General features: G+C 34.4%; 1 protein-coding gene and 2 long non-coding RNA genes across 3 annotated transcripts; 1 reads left to right on the plus strand and 2 right to left on the minus strand.

Annotated features, from left to right (window-relative positions):
• On the plus strand, nt 2,692–7,761 carry LOC109728087 (calreticulin-like). Its single transcript, XM_020258386.1, has 14 exons — nt 2,692–2,875; nt 4,102–4,209; nt 4,304–4,496; nt 4,882–5,140; nt 5,240–5,296; nt 5,587–5,634; nt 5,764–5,850; nt 5,932–5,989; nt 6,088–6,155; nt 6,235–6,330; nt 6,424–6,471; nt 6,673–6,702; nt 6,797–6,886; nt 7,454–7,761. The coding sequence occupies exons 1-14, from the start codon at nt 2,752–2,754 to the stop codon at nt 7,463–7,465; spliced, it is 1,278 nt and encodes a 425-aa protein (XP_020113975.1). The 5' UTR covers nt 2,692–2,751; the 3' UTR covers nt 7,466–7,761.
• LOC109728089 lies at nt 8,279–10,063 on the minus strand. Its single transcript, XR_002220912.1, has 2 exons — nt 9,160–10,063; nt 8,279–8,664 (listed from the first exon to the last, which is right to left on the minus strand). It is a non-coding gene; the product is annotated as an uncharacterized LOC109728089 (long non-coding RNA).
• Nucleotides 10,216–11,201, minus strand: LOC109728088. Its single transcript, XR_002220911.1, has 4 exons — nt 11,093–11,201; nt 10,921–10,997; nt 10,713–10,772; nt 10,216–10,624 (listed from the first exon to the last, which is right to left on the minus strand). It is a non-coding gene; the product is annotated as an uncharacterized LOC109728088 (long non-coding RNA).

Raw genomic sequence — 16,057 nt, forward strand, 5'->3', positions numbered from 1 at the left:
ATCTTTTTGTCAAAATTTGATTTTTTACTTTTCCCTCTCTGTCATTTAAAAACCTACACTTTGCCCCCTTGTAAAATGAAAAATGTTCACTTTGCCCCCTGTCGTTAGTAATCCGTTAGGGCTTCCTTTATAAAATATTATTATATATTTTTTATGCCAAAAATATACTCAGTCTTCTCTCCTGTGAACATAGTGAGGGGCAAAATGGTAAGAGGCAAAATGGTTATTTTATCATCACAGTTCACACCGTGCCCTCCTGTGAACATTTTTTATTTTACAAAGGAGCAAAGTATAGGTGGTTAAATGACAAGAGGAGAAAGTGAAAAATCGAGTTTTGACAGAGAGATTTTTTGTAATTTAGCCTTTTATATAATACCTTATATTAGGGAAGGGTTTGTCAAATGCGTCATCAATGATTCATGGATCTTTACTAACACTATTGCAAAGTGAAATGACAATTTTGGTACTTAGAATGTTTCGAAACTTGTTAAAATGGGGCAGTAGAATAATATGAGACTCTAAGCATATTTTGAATATTCAAATAATTTCTCGTATAAAAAAGGTTAATTTTATACAGCTTTTTATAAAAATATTGAATAGCAAATATATCTCTACAAAGTTTAATTTTTAACATTTATTTTTCCGAAAGTTCGGTGATATTCATATTTAGAACTAGAATTGTTTATTTTTTAACAAAAAATAAGTGAAGTGACATTTTTGTCATCACAAATATGTTCCTCCAAAAGTCCAAACTGTTAGAATTATATAAAAATATTTTCCCAAAATCTCCAACGATCATCTTCTTTTTTTCTACCATCACAAATAATATAAAAAAGGGGTAAAAAGATCAATTTATCTTAATCATTAATCTGGATTAAGTATTTTATCTATGGTTAACTATATTTTTCTAACGAATTCTAACAGCAGGGGTATTTTAAACCCCTTAAGAATTTTGTAGAAATAAATATGAAAGTTGAATTTTGTAGAAATATATCTACTATTTGATATGTTTATAGAAAACTGTATGCAATTAATCTATAAAATATTATTTTCGGAAGCTAATTTGGGGATGATTGCAGACTAAAGAATATCTCATTTCGAAATGTCACTTGAGTGATCAAGCCCTTTTTTGCCATTATTGCTTTTCCCAACTAGAATCATATCTAGGATTACGAGGAAATTGCGTTATGTGCGATGAGAAAGTACGATAGAAAAATATCATGTTTGTTTCCGTACGAAAATGAATCTTAATAACAAACTAAGCCTAAATCTGCGATACTGCGATATATATGGGATTGCATTTATGTCCACCTTTGTTATTAGCTTATTTTTCTGTAATACTTAGAAGGTGATTGATTGGCCGAAGGATGATAACCATTTTCAGCTACAGCAACATCTGTTCCTTAAAAAGCCGTGATTGTTAAATGTTAACACCTTTTGGTAAGAGGCATAATGCAAAAAATTTTGATAATCAGAATATACCCACAGTCACTGCTTGAAAAACATTTTAAACATACCGACTGTCCCTAGTGTATGTGGCAAAGGATTTGGTGGTTGGTACCCGAGATTCCAAGTTCGAATTCTAGTTGATTTATATTTCCAGCTAAGTTTATTTTTCAAAAAAATAAACGAAACGGATAATATATTATCTTTCTCTCTAAAAAAAAAACATTTTAAACATGACGTATGCTTATTTTCGATAAAACCCAGCTCTGATGACGTGAAGCTAATTTTAACTAATGTTTGAAGGGAACCTTTGTTCTGTTTCTCGGGAGGTAGGTGCCGCAAAGATTATTGGAATTTTAATGATAATAATATTATTATTATTTTTTTATGAGGCGAGAATTTTTTAAAATGCAATGATACTGGCAATTTGGAATGTATCCATGCTTTAAATACCGAGTCGGAGAATAATCTAAAAATGTTATTGGTTAAACAGCTAATTCAACCATTGACTTCAGCATGACATCATAAATACTTAATTATTTTTTACTATCATATTTAATTATGAAATACCGATTTTTAGACTAAAGTAAATCGATACAAGTTCTTAAGTTTTTATTTTGATAATAAAAAAAAATAGTAAAAATTAATCATAAGTAAAATTTAAAAATTTACACAAATGAGCAAAAAATAAAATATCAAACTAATACAATCAATTCGCCAAAATAGAACAAAATTTACAGGTTCATTAGTTGAACCAAACAAAATTTCATTTTATTCGATTCAAAAAATTTAAACCCGATCTGTATTATATATTGGGTCACAGACAAACCGATTGAACCGAGTAATTCGACCTGAATTTTGAAACATACCTAATCAAGGTACTATATACTAATCTCGTCGTTACACGGGTTAAATTTTTTTTAAAAAATAATTTCAAAAAACGCCAAAAACATTGTTGGAGGGGGCGAAAGAAAGATCCCTTCCATTTTGGAACCCCAAACACGTCGATGTGCGCACGTGGCGTTCTCCCATTGGCTCAGTCCCGCACCCGCGGCGTATGATTGGGTAACCCCTGGTGTAGCTATACCACGCGTACGCGGTTCCCGTCACCACCCTTAAAATCACCCCCCTCCACTACTCCGCTCAACAACGAGAATCGCGCGGCGGTAACCTTACCGGTGTAGTGAGCACACCGCGTATTCCCCTTCTATATATCTCACTCCCCGGTCCCTTTCTCTACCGTGGGGGGAGAGAGAGAGAGAGAGAGAGAGCAAGAGCAAGAGCAAGAGAAGAGTGGTGGTAACAATGGCGACTCCGACGAGGTCCCAACGACGCGGCGGCGCCGCCTCTGTCGCGGCGGTGGTGGCGGTGGCGCTCGCGCTCGCCTCCGTGGCCGCTGCTGAGGTCTACTTCGAGGAGCGATTCGGAGGTATCGATCGTCCCCCTTCAATCTCCGATCCCTGTTGTTCTAGATCTCATAGTTAGCGCTTCATTTGGTGTGTCTGATGCGGCATTTGTATCCGATCTAGGGTTTTATGGCCGCTTGATTCCGTTTATTGACTCCTTGATCCGTTTCTCTTGGATCGGTTTGCGTATTGCTCGGTTTTTGATGCGATAGTAGTTGAATCGGTTACGATCTGGGGAGATTTATGAGCATTTGGATTCGAATTAATGCTGTTTAATAATATATTTCTGGTCTGTATGTCAATTATTGCGGAATTGATCCTTGGTCTCTCTACGTTTTTAGAAATTTAGATCGGAGAAATGGGGGGCGATAGTTCGCAAATATTGCGATCGCGCCACATTTTTGGTCGTTTTCGTGATTATTTGATTGATACGTTTTAGGGTTTATGTCTAGGGTTTAGTATTTGTTGATCTCAGTGCCCAGTTATTAACGATCACGTGGAGATGCGTTATGTGGTGTTGCTGTGCGATAGGATAGGATTGGATTGCCCAGTTTTGTTTTGTTCATAAGTGTTGCCATTTCATTTGGTGCTCGGCATCTGGGGTGGTTCTTTCCTCGTGATTTTGTTAGTTGTTGCCTTGTCCCATGATTTACATTAATGGCTTTTGTTGGTAGATGTCTCCATTTGGGCTGAGTTTGACTACAAAGTGCCTGTTAGGCCCCCCAATTCTGATTCTGCTTTCAGCAAAAGTCACATTCAGTATAGAGCTCCGCAAATAGAAAAGTCAATGGTTATGCTGCGGCGGGGTTCTGTTGCATTGGAGACCAGAATAAGATTCTAAGGTCCAAAAGCAGAAGCTTCTATGTTAGAATCTGTTGCAGGATTTTGGTACAATGCTTTTGTTTAAAAGCACTACTATACTCTACAAAACAGAGCCAAATAGGGCCTAGTTATTATATAACATCCATAAAGGATCGCTTTAAGCATGTTTGTATTGTTGCATTGGAGACCAGAATAAGATTCTAAGGTCCAAAAGCAGAAGCTTTAATTAGGTGCTTGTACTTTAGGATCTGTTGCCTGGATTTTGGTACAATGCTTTTCTTTAAAAGCACTACTATACTCTACAGCAGAGCCAAATAGGGCCTAATAATTATATAACATCCATAAAGGATCCCTTTACGCATGTTTGTATTGTTGTATCCTTTCCACTTTATTATAATTTGCGTTTTATTTTTTCTTATAATCTAAGATGGATGGGAGAATCGGTGGGTTAAATCCGATTGGAAGAAAGATGAGAACCTGGCCGGCGAATGGAACTATACATCTGGCAAATGGAACGGGGATCCTGAGGATAAAGGTATTTATTTTCTTCCGCATCATCCTGTTGTTATTTAATTCATCTTAATTGGCCTGTTAATGTATGGTTTGTTCTTTTAATTCTCCACATGCAGGCATCCAGACCTCCGAAGATTATAGGTTCTATGCCATTTCCGCGGAGTTCCCTGAGTTTACCAACAAGGATAAGACCTTAGTTCTGCAGTATTCTGTGAAACATGAGCAGAAATTAGACTGTGGAGGTGGCTATGTGAAGCTGCTTAGCGGAGAAGTTGATCAAAAGAAGTTTGGCGGTGATACCCCTTATAGGTAAGAAATCAAATTGACTTTATTTGAATGATAGTGCATTTTAATAGACTATTTTGATTTTACTATGCTTGTCATTGTGTTTGATTCTGAAAATTCTATTGGTCCTGTTAGAATATTTCATTAAAGAAAAGAATATCATGTTTGGTTACAAAATATTTTGTTAGAAATAGTTGAACGCATTCAGATTTGACAGGGAGCTAATTTAAACAAATATGTCATAAGAATTGATAGTAAATTGAAAATTGTGAAAGTTCAGGTTGTCTTTTCATTATAATTGATAGTTGAATAGGCTTAGACAATTGAACTTTTGTTGCTCTCTTCTTAATCTTATATTTTTATTTCATTGCTGGGGATCTTACCAAGTGAACATTTTTCTGAATTGCAGTATCATGTTTGGACCTGATATTTGTGGGTACAGCACCAAAAAGGTCCACGCTATTCTTACTCGTGATGGGAAGAACCATTTGATTAAAAAGGATGTGCCGTGTGAGACCGATCAACTAACTCATGTCTATACATTCATTATCCGCCCTGATGCCACTTACAGCATTCTTATTGATAACGACGAGAAGAAATCAGGAAGCATCTATGATGATTGGGATATCCTTCCTCCCAAGAAAATAAAGGACCCGGAAGCCAAGAAAGTAAGAAATATATTCATGTTTTTTTGCAACACCTCCTATCTGTCCACTTTGTTAATATTGTTTCCTTTTTCTTAACAACACAATTTCCCTTGTTTGCAGCCTGAAGATTGGGATGACAAGGAGTTCATTCCTGATCCGGAGGATAAGAAGCCTGAGGTATTATAGCTTACTTTCTGTTGATTCGTTAACAGTTGGAACAAGAATTTGTGATGCACTGGTCTCAGTTAAAAAGTGCTTGAACTTTTTTTTTCCCTGTAGAAATGCTATCTTTTGACATAAATCTAGCCCACATTTCATCCGGAAAATTTGCTATATTATCTCTAAGCAAGCAAAGTAGGTCGGGTGGGTCGTTATTTTGTACCTTAATTGGACCTTAAATTGACCAAATTTTATGTATTAGTTTTTATTCAGGAGCTCGATCTAACTTGGCTTAATGTTCTCTCCAGGGTTATGACGACATTCCCAAAGAAATTCCTGATCCTGATGCTAAGAAGGTAAAAAATTTTAATCTGGAAAGTGATCTCCTCTTGTAATGTGGAGGAAATGCTCTTCCTATTACTGGGTGCCCAGTTACTTACATTACTTGTTCTTATCTCTAATTTTCTATTGCTTGCTTGACGCAGCCTGAAGATTGGGATGATGAAGAGGACGGTGAATGGACTGCACCGACTATTCCAAACCCTGAATACAAGGGACCATGGAAGCAAAAGGTAGAGAATCACTTCCATTTTGTATGAAAAGCCTTTCAAATCGGAACTGCTGCTTATTTCTTTTTCTTCCTCTTTTTTTAGAAAATTAAGAACCCTGACTACAAGGGCAAATGGAAGGCCCCATTGATTGATAACCCAGGTAATTATCATAAACTAACCCTAGTTATAGACTCTTTTTGGCGTTTTCTTATTTAGTCAAAGACACATCTAAAGCTATATCTTATATATTTTTTGCAGATTTCAAGGATGATCCCTACATTTATGCTTTCTCAAATTTGAAGTACATTGGCATCGAGTTGTGGCAGGTCTATATGTCTTTCTATTTCTCTTCGATCTTGTTCCGTGTATAACACATTTCTTACCTATATTATTTTTTATTGCCAGGTTAAATCTGGAACCTTGTTTGATAACTTTTTGATCACTGACGACCCTGAGTATGCTAAGAAGTTTGCCGAGGAGACGTGGGGCAAGCTGAAGGATGTATGCCTTTTCAAGCATTTTAACTGCGTTATTAACTTAATACCATGTATAAAATTCCGCAACATAATTTTGGGGCTTCTTTGAATCTGGCAGGCTGAGAAGGCTGCATTCGATGAGGCCGAGAAGAAGAAAGAAGAGGAGGTATACTTAGTTTTCATCCAATAATTCTTTCCTTTGTGCTGTCTCATGAGATCGCGTATTTGGAGTTGTTGTTACTGCAAAATTTAAACTCCCCGCATAATATCTTGAGCCAAATCTTTTGATTAATTTCCTATTTATAGAAAGATACAAAGAGTTGATATTGATAGTCTTCACCTCTCTTCTTCTTTTTATTCTTAACAGGAATCGAAGGGTGTCGACTCTGATGTGGACGTAAGCTCCTAATTCTGGACTCTTTCTAGTTTATAACTTGTAATTTTTATCCGATTTCTCAGTTTCATTTATGAAAGAAAAAATTGTTTGGCAGGATGATGAAGATGATGACGATGCAGAGGGTGCCGACTCCGACTCTGATGCACAGGCTTCTTTGGAAGATGAGGTTGAGGAGACTGCTCATGTATGCTAAATCTCTAAAACCCTTATAAATGTTTGGGTAGTTCCTGTACTATCCGATATTGCTAATTGGTCCCTCAACCTTCGGTTGAAACACTTACGAGCTGTTTGGTTCCTCAGAAAAGTGTGGAAAAAAAATTTTCAAGAAAATTTTTTTTCATGGAAAACTTTTTTTTAGTTTTCTGCTGGTTTGGTTTCTAGGAAAACTAGCTTTTTTTCCATTCTTTGTTTTTAAAGATTTTTATGGAAAACTAGTGTTTTTTTTTTTTTCCTAAAAACGAAATCTGGAAAATGAAAATGCTCGTCTTTTTTGAAATCTGGATTTTTTTTTTTTTTATAGAAACGCTAGTTTTTTTTGGAACCATACGAATGGAAAGCCGGAAAAGAGATTTTCCGGGAGAAACGTTTTAGTCAGATTTTTTTTTTCTATATTTTTCGAGAAACCAAGCAGCCAGTTACATCCCGAACTTAAGACAAATGTGTTTTAAGTCAAAATTACATGGACCAAGTTGCGATACTTTCATCCGAAGTATAAATTATTAACTCGATTACTTTTCTGATGTGTTTACAGGACGAGCTGTAGGGCGAGCCGGACGGTGAAAGGTTCTCCCCGCCCAGCTCTTGCCTGATTCGGTGGTCGCGGTTCGCTTTTACAGTTATTATTAGTTGGTATTAGTAGTTAGAAGAGGGATTGATGATTTTTCACTAGTTATCTCTTTGTTGAGAAAACCAAAAAGAAAACAAAGGGAACAGTTGAGGATTCTATACAAACATGGCTGTTTTTGTTTTTTGTTTTTTTTTACTTTTATCTTCTTCGTTTCTTTGCTTGTGTCCTTGAACGCTAATTTTTAGTTCACTTATAATCTTCTTTCTTTCCAATCCCAATCCAAATAGCTTTCTCTGAGCATCATCCCATTGTTGGTATCTTAATTAGGAATCGGATCTACTTTAAAGTAATACTAGAAGTTCATCTTTCGTTTTTAGTGTTTATAATATTTGACCTAAAAAGATTCATTGAATCAGGTGTCAAAAAAGGAAAACTTCATAAATCTGTTTTCCTGAGTTACGTGGAACTCCTACTTTGTTTTTAATCCACACTGATTGGGAGAATTAATTGCTTCCAATTCCACTTGGGATCTCATTCGCAACATTGAATCTACGCTTGTAATGCTATATGTCCGCATTCTTAAATTAGGTATACATTTTATATTTTATATTACATGCACAACATATGATCCATTTTTATTTTTCATTCATAATTGGAAACTTCGCATAAAAAGCCCATTAGTTTTACGTTTTTGTAAAAGCAGGCCACTTTTGGCTTATACAGATTCGGTCCGAGTACCAAGAATTAAGATGATTTGATTGTCTTCACAGTCGCATCACATTTTCATCGGGAAACGATCTAAATCCTTCAATCTTATTAGTCATCCTCGCTGTTTGCTCTTCGGGTAAATTTAAAAAAAAAGTTATGCAAAAAAATAGAGAATTAATTGTGTGCAATACAGACGACAAATGGTGTCAGATCTCTCTAAATAGTGGAATAATCCGACAAGCAGTGCAATAACTTTATAAAATGGTGCAACTTTGTGGCCAATACAATTGACCCAACGAGAGGATTCCCTCTCAAACTCTCTCACAGTGCGATATTCTCGTCGCAGCTTTCTTACAGTACACTGCGTGCCACTACGGGTATAATTGATCATTCTCGGCGGCTTACCCACTGGGAGCTAGCCGCTGATCTCTTACCACGAACCCTAATCTTTTCTGTTATGGAAGATTCTGCACAAAAATAACCAACAAATGAGATTAAGAGCTATTAAACAATTGTTCCCAGTGGGTAAGCCACTGAGAGTGGCGAAATATACCACTAGATCAACTGTGGCATGATAAATGCGATAAATAGATAAAATGAACCAATTATAAACACGCCTCAACAAGAGATGTTCTCTAACATATCTTATATACTAATCATCGCATATACAAGTTTGGTATTTCATACTCATTACAAGTTGTTCACCTTTAACTACATGTCATGATTCATGCGGCATTTCATTATCACAATTTAACTAGCTAATGATATTATACAGCTATCTTCGTACACTAGTAGGAGTGTAAACATACATGTACTGTCATTATACTAATGACCAATAGGAATGTCAACCTCCTAATATGTTCATTATTAGGTATATCTCAACTAATGACATAAAATACCTTTATTATTATGTCCATCTAAGGTTAAACTCATTTACTTAACCCAATTAACAAGAGACTTACCTATGGTAAAGTCTCGGCTGCACCGTACCTAATGGTCCCGTGGAAGTCAACACTACCCACGACAATCCACTTCGGTGCTCAGTTCCGCACGGGTGATCTGATGTCGCGTAGGCCAACTCCGGAGTGCCGGCTTGTGGGGAGCGACCCTCACAAGTATGTGCGAATGAGCACATTGGCAAGCAAGCGTAATCCATAGTATAAGGTCCATAGGTCTCATACCCAATCATCATGTTTCAAATATGGAATCATAATTACCCCGACACTAAGTCGGCAATTAACATAAAGTCATGTTTCACTTTTAACTATTTGGTGACATATTTCTACCAATAGATAATATGACTTAAGCATACACTAATTTACATCTTATAGATGATTCTAATGGGCTACACCCGCATATTCACATATAGTCCATTCACTACTCCCTATAACATAAGAAAAGTGGTTTACTAATGTCATAGTCACTAATTCACTATGGTGTTCATACAAACTCATAGCATATGTCATGTACTTCTACATAGGCCTCCACTACATGGAGTATATAATTATTATGCAATTACTTCTATCTGACCATGCAAATATATTATCTCACGACCCCTAGGTCGGAGCTTATATCATAATGCCCAGTTCTAGTTACTTAACTAGATTATATACAAGAACACGAAATTCATACTGGTTCTGCCATGTGAAAGTCATAATCAACTTGTCTACACAAGTATGGGAAATATCACATAAAGTATTCTACACATTGTTTCTACATAATTCATTGCACAATATAAATGTATATGTATGTAGCTCCACTATATATGATATGCTAGAAATTCTGTCATCATGTCTACAATATGAAATTGCATGATTTAACTCAAAGGTTAAGCACTATAATAACATCATTCACTTAATTGTGCATCTAAACTAAGTGTCATATTCATAGCTTTACATNGTTTCTACATAATTCATTGCACAATATAAATGTATATGTATGTAGCTCCACTATATATGATATGCTAGAAATTCTGTCATCATGTCTACAATATGAAATTGCATGATTTAACTCAAAGGTTAAGCACTATAATAACATCATTCACTTAATTGTGCATCTAAACTAAGTGTCATATTCATAGCTTTACATCCATTCACTATTGAATGATGTCATACTTAACTTGTCTATACAAGTTTGCTAATATCATGTAATGCATACTAAACGAGTAAGTAATCTATGTATGCTAAACAATTTCATAATCCTTTCTCTACTACATAGAAGTTTATTTTTATCCGACATAATACGCATATTTATGCATGCACCAATCCATTCAAACATATATTCATATGAACATGCAACTATTCCAATTTCATAATGTCAAAGAAGATATAGAGAGAATTCGTCCATTTTGGTAAGAATAAACCCATCGAATGGTTGTCGACTCTTGTCGATCCCGCGAGCGAAGGTATTCTTTAGTCTCCAAGCACCCTACCAGTCATACTAAATTAGTTAGAAGCTTTACTCAAACCTTCCAATAAGAACCTCACAAGTTTTCCCAACTTAGGTAGAATCTTACCTAGTTTAGAACCAAGATTAAATCTCCACTTAACTCAGGTTGGAGTACACCAAATCCAACCTACAAGGATCACAAAACTCAGCCAAAGGGGTTCCAATAACCTACTGGGAACCATCACACTTGAATTCCATCAATACTACTACCAATACACCAAAACTAGAGAGAAGTTAATTTGCTCATCTTGCAAAACTCCAACTCAGTTACTTACTGAGTTAGGGCTGAAGAATCACTATCAAAACACTTCTTTCCACACTTCTATAGCTGCTCCAAGCCTCTCCAAACCAGCTAGCAACAAGAGAAGGAAAGAAATAAGCTCAAATCCAATTGTTTTCACTCAAAAGATAGAATAAAACTTAGAGAGAGAAAACCAGGGAACTTACCCTGTTCCTCAAGCTCCAGCATTCTAATATCAGCTGGGGGAGTCGAGCTGAGAGCTTAGAAGATAACCTTCAATGCGAAATTACTATAAAACCCCTTACCAACTCAATCTGCTGTATTGGGTACCGGTACTCGGGTTTGGGGTACCGGTACTCAATGCAAAAATCCGAAATTTCAGCTTTTTCGGGTCCTTAGGCCACTTAATTCACTTAGTTACATGCCGATAAGCTCTCGACAACCCGTCACAAGTTCTAGAATAGTTCCACTTGATATTCTAACATTAGAACTTCATAATTTATTAAAGTTTAGTGTACTGCACTTCCATATCTCGGCGAGCCTGAGCACTGTTGCCCTCTGCGAGTTGATCCATTTTATTACTCAAGTTTTTTAGAACCTCTTACTTAGTGAGAACATATGGAATTTCAGGATGCTAAATATCATAATTGTCACCATTCAATTTCTTACCTTTGATCAAATCAGCAACAACTTGTTTGGAGGCCATTTAATCTCACTAAGTTCACACAATGCGTAGAGAAAGATATTTTAAAAATTAGCATAGGATACATATATTCAATTTTGTCGCATCTCTAGTTAAATAAATTAAAAATTAGATCANTTCTTTACGCACTATGATCTAATTTTTAATTTATTTAACTAGAGATGCGACAAAATTGAATATATGTATCCTATGCTAATTTTTAAAATATCTTTCTCTACGCATTGTGTGAACTTAGTGAGATTAAATGGCCTCCAAACAAGTTGTTGCTGATTTGATCAAAGGTAAGAAATTGAATGGTGACAATTATGATATTTTAAAAATTAGCATAGGATACATATATTCAATTTTGTCGCATCTCTAGTTAAATAAATTAAAAATTAGATCATAGTGCGTAAAAAAAAATTTTGCTATACTCATAATCACATCACACGCCCTCCGTCAAATTTTTAATTATTTAATTAAGTTGCACAAAATATTTGAGAGTAAAAACATATAATTTACTCTATCAAAATAAAAACTCCCATTTGACAAAAAACAGGTATAAAAATATATTATGCTAAAAAATTTTATTCAAATATTATAAAGGTAAAAGTAAAATCATAACAATATTTAAATACATAGGATTATATTTAATCATGTAATATGATTTTAAAAAAATTTTTTTTTTTTTTTTTTTTTTTTTTTTTTTTTTTTTTTTTTTTTTTTTTTTGTCCTCGTTGCGCCGCGCGCGCAAGACACTGCGCAGGCCGGCCCAACATGGGCCTTGCAACCAATAGGAGATTTTTAATTTTAACGAAAAATTTGTAAAATTCGTAACTCTCAAAGTAAAACTTTAAATCATACAAGAAATATATCAATAAAAAGTTTATGAACCGACCATTTCTAGAGCAAGTGGCAAAGGACTTGGTGGTTGATACCCGAGACCCAAGTTCAAATCATATTTGATTCATATTTTCAGAAAAGTTTATTTCTATATGAAATAAATGAAGCAGGCAGCGTGCTATCTATCACTCAAAAAAAAAGAAAAAAGAAAAAAAGAGAGCTTATGAAGAGCTCTACCAAATCATACAAGTTTTATAGTGTGATATGCATTACACATGAAATAAACCTTCCGTAAAGTTTCGATTAAGGATTTTTTTTTTTTTATAAAATACAAAACCAAATTAAATCAAATTTTATAGATTTAATCTACAACATAGATACTACAAGATGTGTACAAATCATGCTCTAATATCCATCATAGAATAATCTACCATTAACACCGACAAGCATGCAAAAAAAAATTCAAACGATGGTAGATTTAATTCTACGCATGCCACCTTATTGAAAAATTAATCTAAGGCATGAAATCAATCTAGTAGTGTTATGATACTAATGTAAAACACAACTGAAGTAATCGTTCTTACCATTTCCGGAAGGGACTGACGCTAAAACGCGATGAGCCCGGATCATAGAAGTTGATTCACGTGTCCTCGAATCATCCACGAAGAACTTCTAACGCTCCAAACCCGCAGTAGATCGAATTATGAATGAGCACGATCTTTAATCCACCGTTCAAGACCCTAGAAAATAATAGGTTAATGGAGGATGTGGTTTCTCTCTCTCACAAGACGGCTCATAAATTACTTACGAATTTTTGAATATTTTGTTTCTATTTTTTCATATATTATTTCTTATTATTTCTTATGAGAAATAACCCATATATTTATAAGGAATTATAAAACCTTAATAGGGAAGCGAAAGATTAGGTCTAATCGGTTTATGGTTGTTATCCTAATATGGCTAGAATATATCTCTAATTAGCTTTTCAATTTAAAAGCGAGATTAATCCTATTCTAATTAGATAAAATAATAACCGTCGGATCGAGCCCGATCATGACCGCGCCCGATTCGGTTTAACTAGCCTGCAGGTGGAGAGAAAGAAAAAAAAGTATGTTAGATTAGAAAAAGTGGGTTGAATTAGAATATGATCAATGCAATCTATTAATACGAGGATCGAACACGTCATTGGCGCATCCGGTTCGGTTAACCAAATACCAACAGATGGAGAGAGAAAAAAAAGTATGTTAGATTAAAAAGACTGGACTAGATTAGACATATTATGATTAACGCAATCTTTAAATACGAGAATACTCCCCCTCTATCAAGGAAATGATATTAGTACTTAGGAATAAATCTTAGTTCTAACTAAGATTAATATTATCGAATAAATTATTTAGTACGTCACCGTCATAATTCTTTTTTTTTATTGAATTATTGAAAATCTCGAAAAGATAAGTATGAACCAAAGGCATTGTTAGAACCGTACGTACATTATCTCTCTATAGTTAGTTTATAAGAGAGTAAAATTTCTCCACGTCCTTTGTCATGCAAATGAATTAAAAGAAACATGATTAAAAAAAAGAAACACGTGCCCTAAGGTACACGTATCTATCGATGGTTCTTGTCATCTCTCCGTACATACGTAGTAGTTGGCCTGAAAAGTCATATGTACAGTATCAATTAGTAATTATGATAATAACTTTATATATCTACTTAATTTTAAGTTCTAGGCTTCTTTGGTTCGGGATTAAGTAAGAACTAATTATTTCAGAAATAAAATTAAATTTAGGGTTAAGGTGAGATTAAAGTAATTTTGTATTTAGTTGAGAATTGGATTTAGTCAAAATATAAATAAAATAGTGTTTGGTGGAGTAGGTGGGATAAGAAGGATAGTGAATTATTATAAATAAAAAATAATAATTTTGCTCTAATTTTTATATTTGAATTAAAATTTAAAGAATTAAAAATAATAATTTAAGATTTAAAATTTAAAATTAAAATCTATATTTTTAAATCTCAAATTTAAAAATTTAGAGTTACAAATATAAAATATCAGATTTAAAATTTAAATAATTAAAAATAATAATTTTAGATTTTAGATTTTAAATTTTAAAAAATAAATATTAATTTTAAAACTTTAAAATTTAAAATTAAAATTTATATTTATATTAAAAAATTAAATAAGGGTGGAATTAGCTAACCCCATTCCATTCCTGGAGTAGTTCAAATTTTTTTGTTTGGAATTAAAGAGTGATAAGGGGGTCTCTCCTTTGACCCCCAACCAAACCAAACGGGCCCTTGGAGAATGAGGCTAAAATTTTTCCACGTGATTTCGCATACAAATTAATTGAATGAATTAAAGAAGGATGTGCCGTAGAGAACTAAATATCTATCGATAGTTCATGTCATCTCTCTCTATATATAGTAAGTTCTCGGTTAATTAACAAGCACATATATATGTATACAGCTAAATATATATATATATATATATATATATATCTGCTTTACGTTCTAAGAGAGAAGTTAATTAGAGCTAGCTCTTAGAAGCATGTTTTCGTGGGCATTGAAATCCTTAATACACCCAGATTTTCATGCGGCCTTTGGGAACATGTCTTTTTGCGATAAGCTCCGTTTCATTGTAAGAATATGTCTTCTCTTCTTTTTTTTTTTTTTTTTTTTGTTTTGAAAGATATGGTAGGCTACGCTATCTCTTCATTTATTTCATACAAAATAAACTTAGTTATAACGTGAATAACTAGGATTCGGAACTTTGACCTCTGGTACCGAACCACACAACCTTTGTCACTGTTTAGGACAAGTCGGTTAGTAAATATGTCTCTCACTGCAACATGTATATATATATATATATAATATATATATATTATGTATATTTCTAAATTTGTTTTTCAATGATGGAATTTGTAATAAATCAAATCGACTGGCATATCATTATTTTCCTGGTGCTAATTCTTAATTTATAAATGTAATGTTATAGATTTAGGCATCACTTAACTTAAGCTATTGTGGATGGACCAATGCAGGCTGTGCAGCGCAGTGGATAAGACTGAAGTTATGTACCCAGGCTGCCAGTGTCGGGGAACTCGTCTTAACCTGGAACTCGCGTCACGCTGACTTAAGCACTATACACCTCACTCCTGGTTGGAGATAACCACGGGAGTCAATTCAACCCCAAAGATTATCCCTATCCCCACCCGGAGGGCCGACGCAAGTACAACGACCCGAGCAATAAGGATGCCGGCAACGTGAAGAAGACATCCTTCTTCGGTACGAACTAATGCGTCCGACGAGCAGCCCGCATGAGTATACTATACTTGTAATACATATACAAGTAAATTAATACGCGTATATAACGAAACAATAAATATGATATCAAGTCAACCAAGAACTTAAAACTCCGACATAGAATTCTAGACTCACTACATATCAGAATTAGGTATGGGACACATGTTTGGGACACTTTGAGTAATGTCCCATTATCCTAGAAAAACTTAAAAAAAGCATTAGTAATGTAAATATAAAGCCGCAATCCAAAAAAAAATAAAAGATTACTCTAACTCAACCTATCCACCCCAGTCCATTTTGCCGATACCAAACAAAAAAAAGGAAAAAAAAAAAGAAAATCAAT

Source organism: Ananas comosus, linkage group 23, assembly GCF_001540865.1.
Source record: "Ananas comosus cultivar F153 linkage group 23, ASM154086v1, whole genome shotgun sequence".
NCBI classification, from domain to species: Eukaryota; Viridiplantae; Streptophyta; class Magnoliopsida; order Poales; family Bromeliaceae; genus Ananas; species Ananas comosus.

What these genes read in the sequence shown, in the direction of transcription:
- LOC109728087 (XM_020258386.1), top strand. Translation starts at nt 2,752, where the DNA reads ATGGCGACTCCGACGAGGTCCCAACGACGCGGCGGCGCCGCCTCTGTC. An exon ending in CGGAGGATAAGAAGCCTGAG is followed by an intron (nt 5,297 to 5,586) that starts GTATTATAGCTT and finishes TGTTCTCTCCAG; the next exon opens with GGTTATGACGACATTCCCAA. An exon ending in GTGTCGACTCTGATGTGGAC is followed by an intron (nt 6,703 to 6,796) that starts GTAAGCTCCTAA and finishes ATTGTTTGGCAG; the next exon opens with GATGATGAAGATGATGACGA.